The sequence below is a fragment of the Megalops cyprinoides genome, chromosome 1, assembly GCF_013368585.1.
Source record: "Megalops cyprinoides isolate fMegCyp1 chromosome 1, fMegCyp1.pri, whole genome shotgun sequence".
Classification (NCBI taxonomy): domain Eukaryota; kingdom Metazoa; phylum Chordata; class Actinopteri; order Elopiformes; family Megalopidae; genus Megalops; species Megalops cyprinoides.
The window spans coordinates 13,264,910-13,287,267 of NC_050583.1; the positions used below are offsets into that span (position 1 = coordinate 13,264,910).

The 22,358-nt window shown below is 42.7% G+C and overlaps 1 protein-coding gene across 1 annotated transcript in view; it reads left to right on the plus strand.

Annotated features, from left to right (window-relative positions):
- The first annotated feature begins 256 nt into the window (after positions 1 to 256).
- LOC118779461 (voltage-dependent calcium channel gamma-2 subunit-like) overlaps positions 257 to 22,358 on the plus strand; it is a 62,219-nt gene continuing 40,117 nt past the window's right edge. The window contains exons 1-2 of the mRNA XM_036531587.1: positions 257 to 334; positions 786 to 2,923. Of these exons, the coding sequence (XP_036387480.1) occupies positions 2,698 to 2,923 (226 nt within the window). The 5' untranslated portion in view covers positions 257 to 334; positions 786 to 2,697. The remainder of the gene's footprint in view (positions 335 to 785; positions 2,924 to 22,358) is intronic.

A 22,358-nucleotide genomic window follows, 5' to 3' on the forward strand; every position in this document is an offset into this window, starting at 1 on the left:
CCGTTCACTTGTATTTTACCACACCGTCGCCGGCGCATGCACACATACACGTTGTAAGTGCGTGGCTCTGAAGCAAGAGGGAGACAAGGCACTTGAATGAAAATTTGCGGGAATTGCAAGGAGCTGTCCGTTTCAGCACCGCAGGTTTGGGCTTCATACTGTACATACGGACTTGACAATGTCCAACACGGGCCCCGTTATCGCGCTCTCTGATAGATTTTTTACACTTGTAATGGACCTCAAAGCGCAGAGGAGCGGCAAATAAACGCGTTATGCAACATTTCCTAAACACGAAAATAAAAAAGAGAAGTGGTACTTTTTCGTCATGCATTATGTAAGTATGAAATAATTTCCCAAATTGTCATTTTGGAAATGGGTACTTGAAAAACCTAGGAGAATTTGAGATATTTTAACGACATTTTTCAAGCGTAAACTGATCAAAAGAGGGACACTGAATGATTCATTAATCAATTAAACAAAATCAGTGGAGAAAATGCAAATGTGTAAAAAATGAAAGAGTCCACTGAAAGGTAAGTACAACCAGAATATAAGCGTTTATTTGAACGAAACTGCAGTGGGGATGGGGTGCGAGGTTATCTTAGAGGGGGCGATAATAACCGTCACCACCTATAAGAAAAAATATATATAAATAAACGGCTACCTCTCTCGCCCCTCAGCTAGCTCTCACTAACCCCCACCCCCTTCTTTTTATACACACATATACCCTCCACCCCCCTTCCCCCCGCCCTCCCGAAATGGAATTAAAATCTTTAATATCTTTCCAGCAACAAGCGCTCGACGGAGGGCTCCATTCGAAGAGCGGCGCTCAATCCGTGTGAAAAAAAAAATACACGGGGGGAAATTTGCACCGGCACACTGAAGAGCCATCGCCCGAGAAAAAAGACGGAGAAATCAAATGTACAGCGCTGACACTGACAACCTGAATATACTGGCTTTGGTCTGTGCCCCCCTCGACTGCTCTCGGGCTGCGTGGTGTTGGTTTGGCGTGGTGTGCCGTGGATCTTTTCTTCTGGCTGTGTGATTTTTTTCTTCCTCAGCCTCCCACCATCGACCCCCCTCCTCATCTCTCTACTTCTGTCTGAACGGTCAAGAAAAAGGGGAGACGTAAAACAAGGATTTCTGCGTTTTGCCTCATTTCTTATTTTCTTTCTTTCTTCCCGGTAATTACATTTAGTACTATTTCTATTTTACATGGCGCAAGGGCTATGCATGCGGGTTGGCTCTGGTTCCGGTTTTGGGTGTGATACAACCGCCGCGGATTTGGATACCCGAGCAGAAGCTACAGCAATACTACAGGCGTGGAGCGGTTCCGGCGGCGCCCCCACCGCTTCGTCCTCTTCTTCTACCCGGCTGTATGTCGAGTAATGGTCGGCTTGCCTTGTTGGATGCACCCCGCTCTCCACGGATCGTCGTCGGTACCTCTTTTGACAGCAGATTCCCATTTCCTGTGGAAACCTTCTACGAGCTAGAGGCTACATATGGAAACTGGAGATCAGAATTTTAGAAAAAAGGAAAACTAGCGGTTGTTATTTTATTTTTGCGACTTCATTTATCTGTTGTTTACTTATTAATTTTCCGGGGTTGATCGCTTCATCCCGTCATTGATTTCGTTTGTTAATTTTATGTTAGCCCCTTGATTATGTATTTGTTGATGTATTATTGATCCAGGGGACGTATTTGTTTTAATTTGTCTGTTACTGTTTCTTAATTTTATTTCGTTCATCCTTGCCCTTAATTTCCCATCCCTGTTTCTTATCCCGTTTTCCCTCGTTACTAATAGGCAGTTTACCGTATACATACACACACATACAGTCACATAGGAAGATAGACATATGCCTAGACACTACCAGTCAGGTTAAAACGTTGGCAGAAAAAAAAATTGGAGCATTGACACACAATCAACTAATCACTCTAATTAGTTTGCCTTCCTTCTCAAAATTGTTTATTGACGTGCTTGGTAAAATTGTAGTCTCCACGAGTCTGCCATTACTCTAACCTCAGACTCCCACCCCTCACGCCCATTGAATCTGAATTCAGCGCTCTAGCCAGACCCCTACCAATCTACATTACACACATGCCAATCTGAACACATCAGCATACGAGTTAGCTTTAGAGAGGCACGTGTTAATTTGCTCGTTACAAGACGGAAACAGACACACTGCTTTATTCCAGCGAATCTGCCGTTTACAAACCCATAATCATTAATGGACAGTGCATTTCCGTTGAAATAGATATATATCAGCATTAGCAAGTCGTGCATTCGTATTATAATTTCCTTTAGGCAACTACACAGACTTAGATACTGAGTTAATTTGCAGGCTATTGGAATCAGTGGCTTTTCGCCATTGCTGTAACAATAGCTGTTAAAATATAAGTGGTAGCCTCGTTGTTAATCGCCTAGTTTGGCAACTCCAGTACAAACGGTATTTGGTGTGTACCACTTAATGAAGTGAGGCTGCCTCCCGCTATCACTCTAAAACGACATATATCACCTCATCGCTTCCTTTTTTTATATCACACACACATACACACACAACACCCATAAGATTCCGACCACGACCTCCCCCACCCCCCTTTTTTTTAATCAAAGATACCCCATTTTCTGATTAGGTTTGGTCCCGTAAATTTACAAATATTTATTTCCTATACGTCAAGAGGAAAGGGGGCCCCCCTTTCATGGAATGCGGAAATATGGGTCTTTTTGACCGCGGAGTTCAGATGTTATTGACCACTGTCGGCGCCTTCGCCGCCTTCAGTCTCATGACTATAGCAGTGGGCACGGACTACTGGCTGTACTCGCGTGGTGTGTGCAAGATCAAGACGGTCAGCGAGAACGAGACCAGCAAGAAGAACGAGGAGGTCATGACCCACTCGGGGCTGTGGAGGACGTGTTGCTTGGAAGGTAAATGCGAGATGATTTAAGCTGTTATTTGCAGTATGTCAGATTTCTTGCGACGGTTCTGATTGAATGTTTTATGCATTTTGAGGTGTCTGTAGGCTTTGGCAGATGATTCAGGTGTTTACATTGCAACAATCCCCCCTTTCAGAAATGATCATTTTCCATTTTACCCCAGTGTGAGTTTTTCCATTGGCAAGTGTGCTTATAGCTGCCCTCTTTGGTCCATTCAGTCCCTACTTTCATATGATGCATTTCAGAAATGGTTACAGCACAAACATCTGTGGTAACTCCCAAATTAATCACACAGAGCTGCAGCTGAACAGCGACCTTATGAGGAGCACCGCACAAGATGTTCTGTCTCTGTTGATTGGTGCCAGTAACGGGGAACTTACACAAGCTGCATTTGTCCACTGGTGGCAAACTGAAATTGAGTGATGCAACACAGTGGTGTTTAAAGCTGAGCGGTGAACATGGCTGTCAAAGTGATTGTCGCTGCATTAGGCATGATTTATATCCAGAGCAATAGAGCTGTAAGAGGGGGGTCACAAGTTCAGTTTAATTAATCTGTGACATGGCAAGAGGAAAAGATGAAAGTGACAGGAGGGACTTGCCGAAAAGCAGTGACAGCTCTGGTGACATCATACTTTGGTTATGTTAATCTTTTCAAATCAAAGTCATCTCCCCAAGTCAGAGCGAAAATACAGTAATGTAATCCCTATCCCTAACCATTGCTGTAACCTCCAAACCCAGCTGCACACTTGAATGACAGCGCAGTTTGGTTGAATACCTGAAAAGAATCAATGCCCTCCCCGTGGATTCTGCTGTGAATGAATATGAGGGAGGTGTCTTCAGCTATGAATGCCGTCACATGTTCCGCATGGTGTCATGCGAGGATAATGCTGTGAGGTTAGAAACACATGTCTCACATGACACTGCAGGCTGCAGGCCAGATTTGCCTTTGCATTTGAAAAGCACAGGGAAAACAGAGGTTCATGGGAGTTTCTTGACTCTATTAATTACCAATTCACATTTGGGTAAATATTGAAATTTGGCTTGCAAGTGTGATGGCTCCACATGAAGTGTGTGTGTGCGTGTGTGTGTGTGTGTGTGTGTGTGTGTGTGTGTGTGTGTGTGTGTGTGTGTGTGTGTATGTGTGTGTGTGGAGGGGTCTTCAGTTGGAGATAGCCAAGGCTGTTTCCATGCTTGTTGTATAATTAGTGATGTCATTTTCAGTTTGTCAGACATATTTACATAATTCCCATGCTTTCTGTTTCATATATTTAAAAAAAATTATTCTTCTCAAGTGGGATGAAAAGTAGAGAAGAGTTGCCAGGTTCATCTTTGTGATTTGATGTGTGAAGAGATATCTGATGATGTGCAGTATTTGTGCATACCTGTATAAATGTGTGTTTACATCAGCTTAGTAAAATACTCACCATTTGTTACGAGCTGTTTTCAGTAGAGCACCATATTGCCTTCTTTAAAATGTCTTTATTTATCCTACATGTATATTATCTGCTGAAGCACTGAGGATTAATTAAACACTTTCTGAGGGCTACATTAGCAATTTCCCACCTGGAGATGAAAGTAGAGCAGTGTGGTCATAAGACTGCTGTCCTAACCATTATTTTACAGTCTTCAATCTGGGAAATTGATCCATATCCTGTGTTTTATATGTTTAAAACACATCAACACGCATGTGGATACAATGCTGTTGGATGAAATATCACGTAGCATATAACATAGTTGTTGCGTGTACAATTGAATCCAAGTTATGGAAGCAAGTAGGAGAAATTGTGAACATTATACATTTTGGCTAAGGATGGCTTTGGGGAATACACATAATATGCATATGCATAAACCTATTTGGACAGATCTCTCATATTGCAGTATTACCACAACTAATTCCGAAGACATTTGTAACAGCAGTAATTTTTTAGAGCATGGCATCCCATGTAGTTTTTGTCCTTCAGACAAATTCATTAGTCTTCTTGTTTTGTTAGTTATCATAAGGAAGGAAAATCGTAAAATCTCTAAATGTACATGCAATGGCACACTGACATCATTTTCTATGCAATGTACCATTGGAGTTGAATTGTGCTCCACCTGATACCATTTGCGATCAAATCTGATTTTTTTTTGTACATTACGATGGGAGTGGGATTGACCACAGTCCTTATTTGTCCTAAATAATATTATGAGAACAACTTTGATCAACTTGAGCTGTGGGCAACCAGTCCCTTATTTCATGGGTCCATGAAGTGCAGCCTGGTCATCCCAACAATAATGAATCCATCAAGCTACGAATCAAAGAATAGATTGTTCTCACTTATTTTTGTACAGAACAAATATTTCTCTTATAATGCCAAAAGCCAACATCTCTCTAATTCTCTCCTTATGTGAGTCACACCATATGCAAACAACAGTTAGTCTACATTTGCACTTCCGAACAGATTTATAATTCTCAGATGCTTTTTGGATGCAGTGCAGTGTTTACATATTTATACAATTTATCTTTATTGGTGTTTTTGATGAGGAATAGCCAGCTTGGTTCTTTGATAGCCGTAGTCCCTGTGGGTGTTGTACTCTGTCTTTTTAACCTGTGTGTTTTTAACTTGTTTTCAGGCTCAGAGGCTTTGATTTAATCAGTCTGTGAGCCCATGTCCAATGATGTAACTTTTGTTACCACCTGGTGCTGTTTTTGTTCATGAGAGAGGCTGCTTTATTTCAACCAGAAAGCAAACTGACACAGAGCGAACACCTTGCTGTAATCTGGGATTCATGAATGGACCAAGGTCTCGATTAAACCTGAATCTGAAGGAACCTTCTATGTTGTGTAAAGACTCAAGGTCAAATCCATTCAGGCACCAATTTAAACAGCTTCCTGCTGCGGACATTTTAGCCTGTGTTGTGCCAAATGCAAAAACCGCTTTATTCTTTTCTCACTAACAAGCGAGCTTCATGAAAAGGCTTCCTGAGTCAGATGCAGCTGCTGTGGGGTAGGAGACCTGAATGAGCTGGAGCGAGCCTTCCCGTCACGTACCCAGCCGCCAGCCCCCAGACTCCCCCCCCCCCCCCCCCAGCGCTGGCATCCGATGCGTCGGCCGTTTTCCGTGTCTGCAGGCCGGGCCATTCTGACCACCGTGGTGGCTCCCCCGGTGACGGATTGCGGTGCATTGATCTGTGGATTTGTAGTGTGTGCGTGCTGTGGGGACAGAATGAGGGCCAGGCGCTCAGACTCAGAGCGCAGCGCTTGGGTGCAGCACGGAGTGGCGCCGGGGCTGAATCCCCAGCTCTTATTGACAGAGCGGATGCCTTTCCTCCCTTTTCTCTCCTTCCCTGTTGCCCTTTGACCCTGTGACCCCTGCGAGGCGGGTCGTGCCGCAAAGGCCCGTGCAGGCTGGCATCTGGGCCACCGTGGCGCTCTTGCCGTTTCCTTGATGTCCTTCTCAGCCTTCTGTCACGCGTCCCCACCACATCAACAGAGTCCAGAATTTACCACAGGCAGCATTTTAGGGTAGTAGTCAGCCTTATGCAACATTCACAGTGCTTAAGTAATTATTACATCAGAATGGTTGGCAGTGCAGTGTAGTGGTTAAGGATTTTAGCCTGTAAACCAAAGGGTATTGTTGTACCCTTGAGCAAGTAAGTCACTTTGCCAGGATTGCTTGAGTAAATATCCAGCTGTATAAATGAAAGAAATGTAAAAAAGAAAGAAATGTAAGCATGTGAGCTACGTGTGTCAGTTTGGATAACGGCGTACCTCTGAGTAAATAAATGGTCCAGTGTTACCTTGTAAGATGTCCCTGGATATGTCCGTGTGACATGCTGACTACTGCAGTCTGTACTGTGAATTTGTTAATCCATTCTGTGTGTGTGTGTGTGTGTGTAGGCCCATGTGTGTACATTTGTGAAAGTGTGTGTATGTGGTGGCTGAGGGATGGGGGGTGCTATACCACAGCTATGTCTCCCCCCTCTGCCCTGACCTTTAGAGAGCACAGATAAATCTTCCACAGCGTGACACCTCCATCTCTCTAACTGTGGCTCTCTGATCAGTCAGGTGTGGCGTCCTGTCATACACCCTCAGTGCACATGGGCTATCTTTATCCCTGGATCTTTATCCTTGACAAGGGCTATGCTTTGCCCTCAAATCTATCTAGCGATCCCAACCTCCACCCACAGAATCTACCCTACAGACTCCATTTAAATCACAAACTCCATGGCAGATGACGGTTTTCAGACAAGCAGATGTATGTCTTGTCAGACGGCTTGTAGCCGTCTCTCCCCAAAGGAACCTACAATTCGGTTTAGCAATTTGCTCTGAGGAGGTGGGTGAAACCATCTTAAACAGATCCCAGTGATGAGAGAATGAATCCTCCTTCTGTAGTGTTTAACATCTGAAAAACCCCTGCAACACTGAAGTCAGCATAATTGGCTCTCCTTGCTTGTATGCAAGCCAAAAAGTCGAGGCCCAGTGAATGAGATGACAATATGAGGTACAATTTCAGTAGTACGCAGGATCAGATAATGGATTCCCCTGCAAAAATACAGAAACGTGCTGCCTTGCAGAGAAATTGGACATGCCTCCTGTTGAATTGATTAGAAACTATCCAGTATGGTATGAGTTTATATGGATATGGTAAGTTTTACACATTTATATCAGTATGCTACCAACCATAGCTATGTAACAGTGTAATAACTGACAGTCCACTATTTGTCTCAGTGGTGACAGCTGATTTACACAGCATTAGCCTCACTCTTATGTTTTTGGGAAGCTAAGTATAAGACCTTGACTTGTGCCCTCATCAGACCCCTCTCATACACAGAGTTATAGGGGCAACAGTGTAGCATAGTGGTAAGGAGCAAGGCCTGTAACCAAAAGATTGCTGGTTCAATTCCCTGCTGGGGTACTGCTGCTGTATCCTTGGGCAAGGTACTTAACCCAGAATTGCCTCAGTAAACATCCAGTTGCATAAATGGATAGCATGTAAAAATTGGAATCTGTGTTACACTCTCGATAAGAGTGTCTGCTAAATGATTCTAATGTAATGTAATAACGGCACACAATAATATACATGGATTTGTAGTGAAATAGGGGACTCTGACCAGAATCCTTCAAGTCTAAACTCAGCACAGTAACAGATAGATGGATTCACTCTGAATGATAGGTAAATGATAGTGTAAGCTTATGAATAAATGGCTCGTTCCTGTCGTTGCTCTGTCAAATGTTCTCTTTTCTGCGGTTATCGAAAACTCTGAGCAAAATACTCACGACTTGTGATTACTGAGAGGGTCAGAGGCACAATACCAACACTGGAGCACAGCAAAGAATGAGGACCAGATTATCATTGTTGTCGTTATTATCATAATCACTGTTATTATTGTCACAGATATTGTCATTACCCAGCTTTGTGGCTAAATGCATAGTCCTTTACTTACCCAGCTGTTCCCTCCCTGTATGTCAAAGAGAATCATTTCATATAATCAAACCTAGTTCTTCATTTCTTAGCACTGTATGATAAAGCCTATCCACTGTGCCAAAAATCCATGGGTGGGCAAGGAGCCCCACGTTTTAATTCTTTTTCAGTACGTACACAGAGTTGAAGGGATCACACATCAGTGCACAGTGGTCTATGACATCATAAAGGTCAGCCCTACATGTGTAAAACTGGCCAATGACAATGCTGCTAATGTTGAACACACAGGCACTCCATGGGCCGTAAGCCCTGCTCACCCTCCGAAACGGTGACCACGGGCATCCTCACCGTCCCTGTGAAAATCAGCAGCCGTTGAATGGCTCAAAAGCTCTCTCCGCTGTGTGGCGACACTAATCCGAGTGATTCATCTCCATTATGACAGAGCTCGTAGGTGAACCACTGCTCACGGACCAGGTGGGGAACACAGGTAGCATCTATTATTGGCTGTGTGGAGAAAAATGCTCTCCATCAAGGGACAGAATGCACGTGGCATTCACCCCCACTGCTACCACAACCTTACTGACACTTTTAAGTACATTCGCAAACACAGAGCAAGATGAATAATGGATAAACTACTCGTGCTGTTGTTTGCTACATTGGTGGCATTTTGCAAGAGACAGATCCAACACCTTGTAAATATGCTGTGAAGAAAAGTACTGTATGTTGAAAGTTGTCGAGTTTTCTTTGTTTTAATTTATCACAAAAAACTACATATCTTGCTCTTGTGGTGTGCCTGCTCAACATACACACTAGAACTGAAATTAAGGACCAGCCTACACTATGCTCTTAAAGGAGGGTAGGCTACTACACTCTATAGCTTATTCAGGGCCTACTGAAAGGATTTTGAAAATGCCAACAATAACCATTTTATAACATGTGTGTCCAGCTGATTTATTGAAATTCAAACTGCTGCTGCTGAATAATTTCAGGTGTGTTCTTAAATGCACCTGGAATTCAAATAGGATGGCAATGGCCGTCCCATCTTTGAAGGCCCTAGCATTTGTGTGCACGATGAGGATCGAAATGATGTCCTTTGACACAAAAGGTGGTTTTTCTTTCAGATTATTGGGTCCACACACTGGACAGGCGGTGTTCCACTTTATTTTCATTTGAAAGATATCTCTGTAAATAAATTCCTTGAACAAGAGTTGTCATCTATACAGAGACGGTAAATGGTGACCAGATTTTCTAGTTTACAAGCTGTATGGTTAAGTTGTCATATTACGAGTCAGAAACCTACATCAGAACAGAAAGGACAGCTGGAACTGGTTCTTGAGTTTACTCTCAAACCTCAGTGTAGTATACGCAAACCGGTCATGTTCACCATATTCAAATACATTTTTTGAACCCTAGAATTAACTTCAGAATCCAATGGCAAGCTCATATTTTCATATGTTCGGACATACAAGGCCACTATAGTTAGTAAAGTTTTAGCATGTTCTGGAGGCCGGTCTTCTGCATCCTCCAACTGCTAAACCTACACTCCCTTATTCAGCAGTTCAGCGAAGGTCAGATTAAATCCAAATTAACATGGTTGATCAATGAAAATGAACTTTTCCATCCACTTGTCACAAAGCACAGTCCCAGAGCAAAACATGTCACCAGTCACACAGGTTTGCAGAGATTGGGGGAGGGGTCAGTGCAGTGTTGGACGGCACCTCACAGTAAGGTGTAGGATTGTGGCGTCCAGGTCTCAGCCTAGGCTCTGTTCTTATGGTGGGTTGTAGGTGTGAACGATGCCTGTGGTGTTGTTTTTACCTCTCATGGATATATGTTATTTAACTGAAACAACACTTGGACGTGCAGAATATGTGGTACTTCTGAGGGAGACTTTTCACATTTCATGCATCGCATTCAGAAAATCCTACTGTTATGTGCCTCACAAACAGTTGATGAATATTATCCAGTTTGTTTTTCTTAGATAAACGGGATGTCTTGAACAATATGGAAGGTCAGAGTTTTTTGAGCACCTTTGTCTATGTGGAAGTTCAAAATGTGAAGGGTGGTACACACACACAGACAAACACACGCACATACACACACACACACAAACACACAAACACAAATAGACACACGCACACACACACACACACACGCATGTGCACACACACATGCATATGTTTGTGTGTGTGTGTGTGTGTGTGTGTGTGTGTGTGTTTGTGTGTGTGTGTGTGTGTGTATTTGTGTTTGTGTTTGCCACTGAGCTACAGGATTAGTATCTTACACATCAGATAAGGATTATCCAGCTGGCACGGGTCAGTCAAGCTAATGACCTGGGCGTAAGCTGGCTTTACACAGCATTATGATACCGCTTCACTGTACACACACCCGCATTGAGGGGATTACATGGGGGCATTATCCCAAAAATGACAATGAAATAAACAAGCTTCGATCCCACATGGACAATATTTTAGAGAATCCAGATAAGTTTATCAGAGTGGCTGGAAAAGGCCTGAAGTATTTCCAAATGTCGTTTCTCACATGCAAAACATTCTACAGATGGCTGTGTGGTGAAATTTTGCTGTCATATTGCTGTAGTGAACTCATATAAAGACATTATAATGATATTATATGAATTTCCACATGAAATTTGAATGTCCTTTAATGTTATTTCAGCAGATGCCCTTGCCCAAGTTGACATGAGACATTTTACACGATATCTAAGAAATATCGAAGAAAACTGAAAATCGAAAAAAAGAAATATTGAATCGTGCGAAAATACTGAATTGAGAGAAGTGACTGTTTTTTTAAAGTAGTTTCTCTTTAGGAGTAATCTGAAGGTAATGAGAGACTGTGCAGTTCTAATGCTGTTGTGAGGTCTGTTTTACTATTGGTGAGCTAAAGCATAGAATGGGATGGAGTAAAACAGGACAGCGAAGCGATGGCAGAGAGATCCTGCCTCCACACGGCGATCTCAGTGGGTGAGTGGGAGTGCAGGACGAAACGGTAGATTGAAGATGAGGGAAGGTTAATGCAGCCATAAGCAAGAGCAAGGGTTTGGATGTGAACTGGAGGAGAAACAGAGCCAGAGAACAGCATGGCATGGCAGCGGAGAGGAAGAGAGGAGTCCAGCCAAGCAGCAGAATTCTGTGTTCCTTTTTAAGAGGATGTGGTGAATAAGGAAAAAGTTCAGTGAAGGAGAAGGACAGGAATAAGTCTTGGGCAAGGTTCGGGCTGTAGAATACATTGCTTGACCTGGTAAGGAGTAACCCTACTTTTAGCAGACGGGGAGGGAGAGAGACTAGTAGACTCCGAATAGATGAGGACTTTAACAGAAGAGCATGAGGAAATGACAGACAGACAGCTGGTATTGTGCTGTACTGAGGAAACCCAATCCCTGTATTCTGTTCCCTTGGTATTAGAGTCCAATCATGTTTTATTTGACTGAAATTTTTGCCCACTCGCTCTGTCCCACTGTAGCACTTATACCAGCCCAGTCATTACATTCTGCTGTAATGATGTTGCTTCCCACTCACTTCATTCCCCTCCCTATACGTTATAATCGTAGAACTATGTCTGTGTGAAGAACACGGTCCAGTCTTCACTAAATTCTCCTTCATAATGCTGCAGTTCACTCTGCCTGGTTTATGTCACTTCCTATGTTTGTGAATTCCACACTGCCTGGTGCAAGGGCTTCTCAGCCTATGTGTAGATTGGTGGAGGCAGCACGCTTTCCCATTGGCCTGCTTGCTAGACAATTAGCATTCTCTCCCTGAGCAGGGGCACCTCCACTGGGTTGGGTAAATAGTGCTCTAATGGTTTTATTGTATGATTAACACCGCTGATGGTTTTGATCTATGCGTGATTTGCTTTCAACTTTGATCGCCTTCTCCCGTAAATACTTTATTACGAGTGTTCCTTTGACAGCACGACTGTAAAAGCGATAAATTTAAAAAAGGGACACGCATCAAAACGACCAATGTCAGCGTTGTCAACAGAGAGATGCACTCGCTGGGTGTAATATATGGCCTTTTATTAGAATATGACATAAGCCACGATCAGCTAATGCTTTATTTTTAGGATCTGTTACGATCTATCTTTATCCTACAGAACAAATCAATACGGAATACATTGCGGCCTGTGTGAGCGCTCACCATAGCCGCAGAAGCAATGATCCCAGAACAGTCCACTGTGTCCACTGACCATAGCGGTGTCTCAATCAAAGCTTACATTTAAAGACGCTGTCGACTCACAGAGCTGTCAAACTACGGAGCCAAAGCATCAATCATATAGGGGGGAATTGTGCAATGAGGTTGAATTTATAAGGATGGAGGACATTTAGTGTTGTAGTAATGTTTTCAGCTCTTTCAAACATACTGTTGTTCTCCAGTGACAAATTAAGTCCTTTGAATTTAAAATTCTAAATCTTAGCACAGGTTTGAGAGTGAATTACAATGAGATTATGTCGAGCCATAACAATTACACCGGGGTAATTTTAGTTACAATTTAAAGTAATTAGCATAATTGTACACAAAAAAATCAATGGGCAGTCTATGAATCAAATGCTTAGCAATTATCCCAGCTGCACTTTCACACACTTAACAATGGCTGTCAATCAATGCATACATCTTTTTTGTTTTCAATAAATTATTTGTGCCATTTTACAACAATGCAATACTCTCTTGTATGATGGGACAAGTTCTAAATGCAACTATATGTCATTAGCTTTGAGGCAAAGTTTGGTTTATGAAGTCCAGATGGCCATCTAGCCAGGCAATGATCCTGCCCCAAAGCCTGGCTGAACCGAGGCAGCGTGGGCAGTGTCACTCTCCTCTTCAGCATGGGAATGAAGAAGAGTGGGCAGGAATCCTGGTATAGAGAACGGTGCTGCTGGTAGAGTGGGTGGGACTGCCAGTATAGCAGGTGTGGATCTTTATATAGGGGGCGGGGATTCTGGGCAGAGTGGGCAGAGCTCCTGATGCAGTGGGCGTGACTCTACACGTAGTGGGCGGTGCTGTTGTCCTGAGCCCCGTGGGACTCGGGCGCGGCGGGGAAGAGGGCAGAGCCTGTTTCCACGTCTGAGGATAACGTTTAGCACCTGGTGGGAAAGGTGCTGACAGCTTGGCTCCCAATCCCGAATGCAGCAGGGGCTAAAACGCGGGCCCGCTGCACCGATTCCAGAGCTCCCTACTGCGTAAGGCAGACTGGAAGAGGCACGGAGAGGGCACAGATGGGGAGACTGGGCACGCACAGATGAAGACAGGGCAGGCAGAGGGCAGGGAGGAACACAGGGTCCAGAGAAGGACAGGGCTTACAGATGAAGAGAGGACGCACAGAGGGGTGAAAAGGAGACAGGACACACATTAGAAAGGACAAGTGAGTCAAAGACATCTCTCTCTTGTGTGTGTGAGTCATGTCATTCCTGATTGCCTCACCCAGGGAAAGACAAAGTATTATCTAAATATGTACTGCATTCAATCTGCTAAGAGCACAGTACTTCTGTTGTCCGCGCCATGTGTTCCAAGTACTTGCAGGTCTGTTTTCAAATGAATGATACCCAGGGAAGACTGGAATATTTGTAATTTTCCAAATGCACTGCAGGCTTGTACTGTACAGAGGAGTTATACTGTACTTGGAAATTAAAGCTGAAGTTTAAGATCTAGGAGTATTCAAGGCAATTCCTGATACATCTTGTATCAGCAAAGAAGAAGCGCAAGGATATTATGGTCTTGTTTGAGACTCTGAACAAGCCGAGGAAGCTGTTGGAAGTCCTTCAGACAGAGATTGCAGCTGTGTGAATGTGACACGTAATGAATTGGATGTGACGTTCCAGGAGTGGAGTGTGACACAGGGAAATTAGGAATTGTAAATATTGAAGCGGATGTGACATAATGAAATTAGTGTTACATACATCAAATTTAATACAATGGATATGTGCAACGTTTCATGAAATGGCAAAAGATATGAATATGTTGCATTTTGCGTGGATGGACCAGCTGAATATGCCACCATTGTGGGTGTGTGTATGTGTGTGTGTGTGTTTGTGTGCGTGCATGTGTGTGCGTGTGTGTGTGTCTGTATAAGCTCCCGGACCTTTATCTTAGTTCATAGTGTGAAGTGTTTAAATGTATCATAGGTTGGCGCCCCAATAAAATTACTACATGGGGAGTGACAATTCACCATCATTCATACGATACCTCCCTTATGCTGTTTAATTCCATTCTGTTCCGCTGCATGAATAGCATCCACGCATTAGCGATGCCTGTTATGTTGATGTGACTCAGAGATACCCAGTGTAGAACCATTTTATAGTAGGTGGAATGCACAACTGTAGGGAGCAGTGAATTTTCAACATTATATAACATGTTATGTAATGCACGTATATCATTGGGGTTTTCCCTGTGGGAGACCTGGAGTGCAATGCAATGAAACTGGAAATTCGACCAAAAACCCCTCGCCATTCTGAGAGTGTGGGGACCACATGACCATCCCATTAGGCTGATTCTGTGCATTGATTTATCTGTTGGTGATGAATGATAAAGGCTGTTTGAAATAGGAGACTGTTGTCCCCAGCTACCATCTGTAGCGAGATAACAGCAAATAGGTTAAAGGTCAAATTTAGACCTGGTTCAGTACCATGAGTCATGTCTGGGGTAGCTTTGATGGCAGTTGAGACTGATGTCCTCCTGCCTCCTTTTATTTAGCCACATGAAGGGTGGGACGCTGGCTAATTGCATTTATAAATAAAGTTAATGAGAGATGTCACCCAGAGCAAAGATGCAGGATCTCACCTTGGTGCTTACTGCGATCCTGTTACAGCGTAAAAAAAAATAAATGACAGGATGTTTTTTTTTATATATATATATAGAGCATTACATCACAGTTATGCTTGTCAGGCAACAGAATATTATTTTTCATACCAAAGTTATCGTAGCTCTCTGTGTTCACATTTTGCTGGAAAGAGGTGAGACCTGTATGGAGATGCTGTTGTTTGGCAGCGGTCCGACAGGGGTCAGGAGAGGTGACAGTGTGTCCAGATCCGTGTCTCTGCCCCCGTCTCTTTGGCCGTCCTCCTGGGCAGCTCAGATGGCTGTGTGTGTGTGTGTGTGTGTGTGTGCGGCTCTCCCAGGCCCGCCCTCCTGTCAGGGCAGACATTCCTGTTGATAAAACAAAGCAGTGCGGTAAAGGTACAGTCTACCTGTTAAACCTGCACGCCTGTCAGTCTCCATCCTTCACCCAGACTCCCATCTCGGTGCCAAGGTTACTGCACTGAAACGCTCTGGAGGAATAATAGCAATGCTGATGATGGATTCTTTTCAAGGATCAACTGAAGGGGTTTCTATATTTTGAACACTTTAGAGCAGCACAGATGGTGTCAGTCCATTGTAAAAAAAAAAAAAATACACTCGAAATAAAATGCAAAGTACAAAATGGAGAAAAAATGCTCACTCCATTAGCATACAGTCACACTTTTTGTTAAAGGGCAGATAGTGTCTGTTACTACACATACACAACTAACTAAATCACAGTTTATCTCACTAATCAACCCAGCACTTTTTATCTGATTATTGTAACAGCCTTTGTCATGACCCCAGTCAGTAGTGGACACACTAGCAATTCATTTATTTATGGTGAATTATGTCATGAAATGCCAATGTGAAATAGAGTATTGACATTGGTACTGTAGATTAGTACTGTACCCATAACGTAATTTGTGGTAAAAACACCACACATATGCTATTCAATGCATCTGTGTTTTCTCTGTATTTGATTAATAGGACATCAAATTTTACTATCATTTAGAAGGTCAAAATTTGACTATTAAGTTTGGCCTCTTTTGTCAAGGGTAATTTCATGGTAAATACTTCCAAGAGTGAAGAAAATTCAATATTGCTGTGCAAACTGGTAATGTGTGTTGAAGTAAGTTAATCATATAACATGTTTGAGGAGGAGAGGAACCAGAGCTGGAGGATTATGCAGAACTGTTCTCCATAAAAAGAGCTCTACATATGATGTCAAATCCACATTATACTCCTGTCCAAATGCAGATTATTTCCTCAGATAAAGTTGACTATTAAACATGGATTATTAGCTGAGTTTGTCCGTATGAAAATGATGTAATCTTCAGCTACTGACAACTCAGCTACGGATAAGGCTGTGATTCAGTCAAGATAACGATTATGTAATTTTAAGTATCTGACAATGCAGTTCTCCTTTATGTGAAGATGATGTAATTGCAGGATACTTACGCTGCAGTTCCGGAAAGGGTCATGCTTCAGTCAAGATAATGACAATGTCATTTTAAGATACTGACATTGCATTTATGGGTAAGGTTGCCATCTGGTCCGGATGAGTGTGATGTAATCTTAGGATACTGATGATGCGCTTCTGTATATCATGGCAAATGCAGCTGATGTAATGGGTATAGAACTGAATTCTTCTCTCCCAGCTTCCCCAGGCCCCCTTACTCCGTTTCTATCCTGTGCTGGATTCCTGATACAATGACTGTAAGCACCAGGTTATTTTCTCCCAGTGCCATGAGAAATAAATGAATTTTTAATGTGGAGCAGCGTGGCTTCCTTTCTCACACTCTCAGATCACTTTCCAGGACATAAGGATTCATCAGAGAAGCACACATCCTGTCAAGTGGGGCACACATATACACATGCCTGCATGGACGAATGCACAGGGACACATATAAATGCAGGTATGCATGGTTACACACACATTATGGGCACACATGCTCACAGACCTGTACACTCACACATACACACATTCATTCATTAACACTCATACCCCCACACACATACATTAACACTATACATATACACGCAGTAATACGCACATGCACACATAAATCCACATACACATACATGCACACTCCCAGGAACACACTAATATACATGCAAATGCACAAACAAGTGGACATATACACAAACATACAGCAGCACATCCTGATACAAAATGCCATGCAGGCACAGACCCCCCCCCCCCACACACACACACACACACACACACACACACACACATACACAACCACTTGCATGCACACACATTAACACATATAAACATGCACACATGGACTAACACATTGTGACACAAAGTCACATGAAGGCAGGCAACCACACACACATGCACATACACACCCAGGCAGATTTCAAATGCATGTATAAACACACACATACACACTTAATTGCACATAGACATACATGAGCACAGTCTTAAGCAATGCCATATGCAGTCACACACATTCACGCATGTGAACAGATCAATTAAAGAGAGTAATTATCGCACATTTTGCAGGCACAAGCAGCTCCATGCAGATGGATAGACTGGAAGAGATCTGGCTGCAGGCCTGCAGACTGCAAGCTTTAACAGACAGCAGAGAGGGAATCCTCATATGAATAGAGGTCCTATCCCCCACCCCCCCCATTTCATTCTGTTATTCAGCCATGCATTGATGTGATAGCATTGTCTTGAAGTCTCCCAGAGCACCATCTTCATATGCATTAATTGAGCAGTAAATGTATGATGTCACAGCTGTTTTCAGGCCAGAAAGAAGCGTGAAATAGTGGGTAGGTCACAGGAATCCGTATGTGAGTGTTGAAGATTCAAATCCTGGATGGACCCTCGCTCTTTAACTATCAAGCAAGGTGTCAGGCAGTACTTGCTTCTGTATCACTTCAGCTATTTAGCTTTTAATCCAGCTATTAGCATTTATAGAGCAGGTTTCATGGATCTCAGATTGGTTTACAGTGAGGGGAAGTTACTCATCTCCAATGTATAGCGTTCACCTGGGTGATTCGTGGCAGCCATTTTATGGCAGACTGCTTACTACAGGAGAAGAGGTCGGAGGTGTTTAACCAGTTAAACTGGGTGATGATGAGATGACCAGATTGAAATAGCCTGATTGTGCATTCTTCCAGCATACTCGGGCCCGCAGTACTCATTGTGATAGGTGCCACTGGGTGTTTAATGATGACATCAGTGAATCGGGATCTCTGTGTAAAATGTAATTGGAAAGATGACACTTTCTCCAGCCCTCCTTTCCCCATCACGCCATCACTGGAGGGCACCTTTGGGGTATTTTTTGATTTATTACAGATAGAAGACTGCCCCACACTGGCCCATTAAAACTACTTCCAGCAGCAACTTAAGTTGCTCTGGATGTCTTCAATAGAAGTACTAACCAAGCCCAAATACATTTAGTTTCAGTCATCAGTCAAAAGAGGCCTACCAGGTCATAACATGGCTGGCTCTTATTCCTAGTGTAAAGAGGTTACAGAATGAGATTGCATTTATAGTGTTTATGAATTGTTCAATCATAATCATGAAATCTAATATTGTGATCCAAAGCATTAAAAAAGCAAAACCATAACCATATGATTGTCTGGAAAATGTAAGTTTACATATCCTTCACAGCACGCACTGCAGAACTGAAACACATTTTTGCCAACAAAAAAAAATACAAATCATCAAAGAAAATGGCCACATTTGACAGAAATCTCAGGAGACTTGTCACAATGACAATGTGTTTGGCTCAGCCCGCCCACAGTCTTTTTTTTTTTTTCGTCTTTCTTCACACCTGATATGTGCAAAGGCAGCTTTGCAGAACTTCCCATTCGTCTGTCAGATCCGGGTGATGAAAACTGGGACCCACAGGTGAGAGCCCAGCTTTAGGAGGGGAGAGACAGAGCCGCAAGAGACAGGAAAGCTGGAGCTCTTACTGCGAGAGAAGAAGAGTCTAGCTGTCTTCCAGCCTGGATCAGCGCTGATGACTTGTCCCTATAGATGTGTGATGCTGTTTCTCAGTGTGGCACAGTCCCACCACAGGCATGTACACAGCATAGCTGCGGGTGTACATGCTCTGCGTCCACAGGACAAGCGTTTCGTTCCGCCTGAAGAGACAGTTCTGGAAGAGCCGGGGCTGAACATCTGCTCCGCTGCTCTGAAGCTCTGTGCGGAAGCGGTTTGGAGCGCGCATGTTGTGTTCTCGCCGGTGTTCCTCCCACAATGCCGTTCCCTTTGCGAACCCAAACAGAGCTTTTATCTACCTGTCTTTTGAATACACCATCAGCAGGTGACTTCTGTTCATACTATGGGTGTGTCTCTTTGAGATCTGCCATCTGTCCTTTTTTCAGGGGTCTTGAGACAAAGAAATTATTCACTTTGACACAGATGGCCGTTTTCACATATCCATCTGCACCAGTAGCTGGATAGCATTGGGTAGCATTTCCTCATTGCCTTGGTAATGAAAATGTATGGATCCATTTACATAAACAACATTGTTTATGTTTTGAATTTATTGTCCCTAGCTATGGTAAGCAGACTCATGCAAACATGTTAGTATTTGCTATTTTTAGACAATTATATTTTTATAAGTTTTATAAGTCAATGTTTGCAAACCATTACAGTATTTTGTATGCTTGTCCAAGTGTTTGCACATATGTGTTTGTGTGTACATGTGTATGCATGTGTGTATGCGTTTGTGTGTGCGCATGTGTGTGTGTGTGTGTGTCTGTGTGTGTGTGCGCATTTGTATGTGTGTCTGCTTCTGCGTGTGTCTGTGTGTGTGAGTATCAGTGTATATGGACAGTTTTAGGAAATGTGTTTAAATGTTTGAGAAAAGACTGCAATATACTGTCCCTGCATTTCACTGGAAGTTGTGAGCTGGTTGTACTGTCATTGGTTATATTCTGACACTGAGTGAGCCAGGGTTTGAGTCTACAGTGTGAAACACCACATCCCGCATGTGTGGGTCATGTAAAGTGGAGGAAACAGAGGCCCAGGGCAGTTCATGAATTCGCAGACTGACGTTCAATGACAGTAAGCCCTTTGAACACCAGTCCCTTGCAGAACCCCCTTTGCACCACCTGCATCAGGAGACACAGCTTACAGGAAAGGGTCAATCTAAGCATTGCTTTGCAATTTAGATGTGTTATCAGTAGAATTAGAAGAATGTCCTGATAAAACTGTTATTTCCTGGTACTGGTACTGGTATTTCCAGATATCCATATTAGGCATTTAGGCACTCACACTTGTATCGCATGTATTAATTTGTTTATTTAGCATTCTGACTTACCCAGAATGACATAGAGGACAATATTGGGAACACCCACAATACTACATCTTCCAGGTAAATGTGAATTTTTTAAATGGTAGCGGTCATGGCTCATTTGTGGTGCTGTGGCATATATTCCTCCAACCATAACTTACTTGTGAAGACAAAAATATGTAGAATTTTATAGCTGTTGTCAAACATTATGATGTAAAATTAGTGATGAAACATTCATGCAATGTGAATTTAGTCATACATTGTCCTGAGCCTGATACAACCGAAGTGAGCTGTGAAATAGATGGTGCTTTGCTGCCATTGTTATAATATTTTGCATTGAATCAATACAATGATGACGTTTTCACGTAAAAATTGCAATTTCTATATTATGGTGGCATTGTAACTCTGCGTTATTAATGCCTAACTTAATGTGAAAACAGACATTTTCCACTTGTCACAAATAGTGAAACAATGTGACGATCAAACCTTAAAATGTAATAATTGTTACAATACTGTGCCTATGTTCTATTTTAATTCTGTAGTGTAATAGGCTTAGAATTTGAGCCATTGCCAATATATAATTTCCCTGTAATCTATTCATGGTGTTTCATTAAACTATGATGTATTCTACTCACCTTATTTATAATTTTAAATCAATTAGACTGTGAAAAGGTTCAGGAGGACAAATGCAAAAGAAAGTCTGGCACCATTTCAGCATACTCACAGTTCCAAACAATTGTTACGTTTTCAAATAAAAATGACAATATAGCATATGGCATAATACCCAACACTATTGTCCTTTATAGTGTATAGGTATATATGGTGACATACCCCATATATGGTGACATATGCCTCTATACTGTAGGCCTATATAAGAACACAGAGTAACATGCCGGGTGCTGTGAGTGAAACATCCCATGTTCTAGGGCTTAACCAACACAAATATTCTCTGCTACGATATTGTATGTGCCACTTCCAACACAGAACGAATTGATTACCTTTCATTTAATAAAACCTTAACAATGAAGTTGCACCCTAGTGTTGTGTGCAGAGGAATTTAATAGTCTGCAGCAAAAATGTGTAATTTCATCTCAAAATGAATGCCTAACTAAAGAAAGACACTGAAGTGTTTGTGAGTTTTCAATTTTACCTGAATTACGCCATCTTTTTAGGGCTCATTGTGTTAAATTTGCGGTCATCGCCTTGTCCTTATCTTATTTTAGACGGCCTCATCCGAACACTATTATTGGCACATGCTGGGCACAGAGACGAGCCTTTGTATTGAAACACATGCCAGCAACGGCTACAGGTCTGATGCAGTGGAGTGTGCTTCACGCTGCTGAGGGGCACAGTTTCATATGTGCGTTTGATGTTCTGTTTCATTTCACGTCCCTCCCACATTAGCGAACCGGGGCTCGTTTTCTGACTCTGTAAGACATCGTTTCAGGCAGGGGGGTTCACGTGTCGCTTCTCAGGGTTCAGACAGCAGAGTGTCATTAGACCGCTGCTGGATGCTGATGAGTGATTGGACCCACTTCAATTAACAGGCGTCTGAAGAACCCTTCTCCAGCACTCTGCGCTCTCACAAAGATTCCGCCCGCCAACTGTTTTGGAAACAGTGCTGGTGAAGCACTAGCGTCATCGTTAGGATCATCCAGTTTTTCTCAAGCGTCGCCACAGCATACTTGAACTTGAAAACTGTGGTGTGAAACACTGAAACAGCAGCATAGTCTCTAATTTTTCTAGTATAATTCTAGCTTTGAGTTCTGACCTGGTTTGTCATTTTAGAAATAAATAAATAAATACAAATAAATAAACATTAATATACATGCATACACTACATATGGCAAAGGTGGTGCACTATGGAATTTGTTCATTATTTCAAGCATCAGTGGATAACGACTGCTAATAATAGCATTAGATCAGTGTCCACCATGGTGCTAGAAGAATGTGAGTTTCAAGCAAA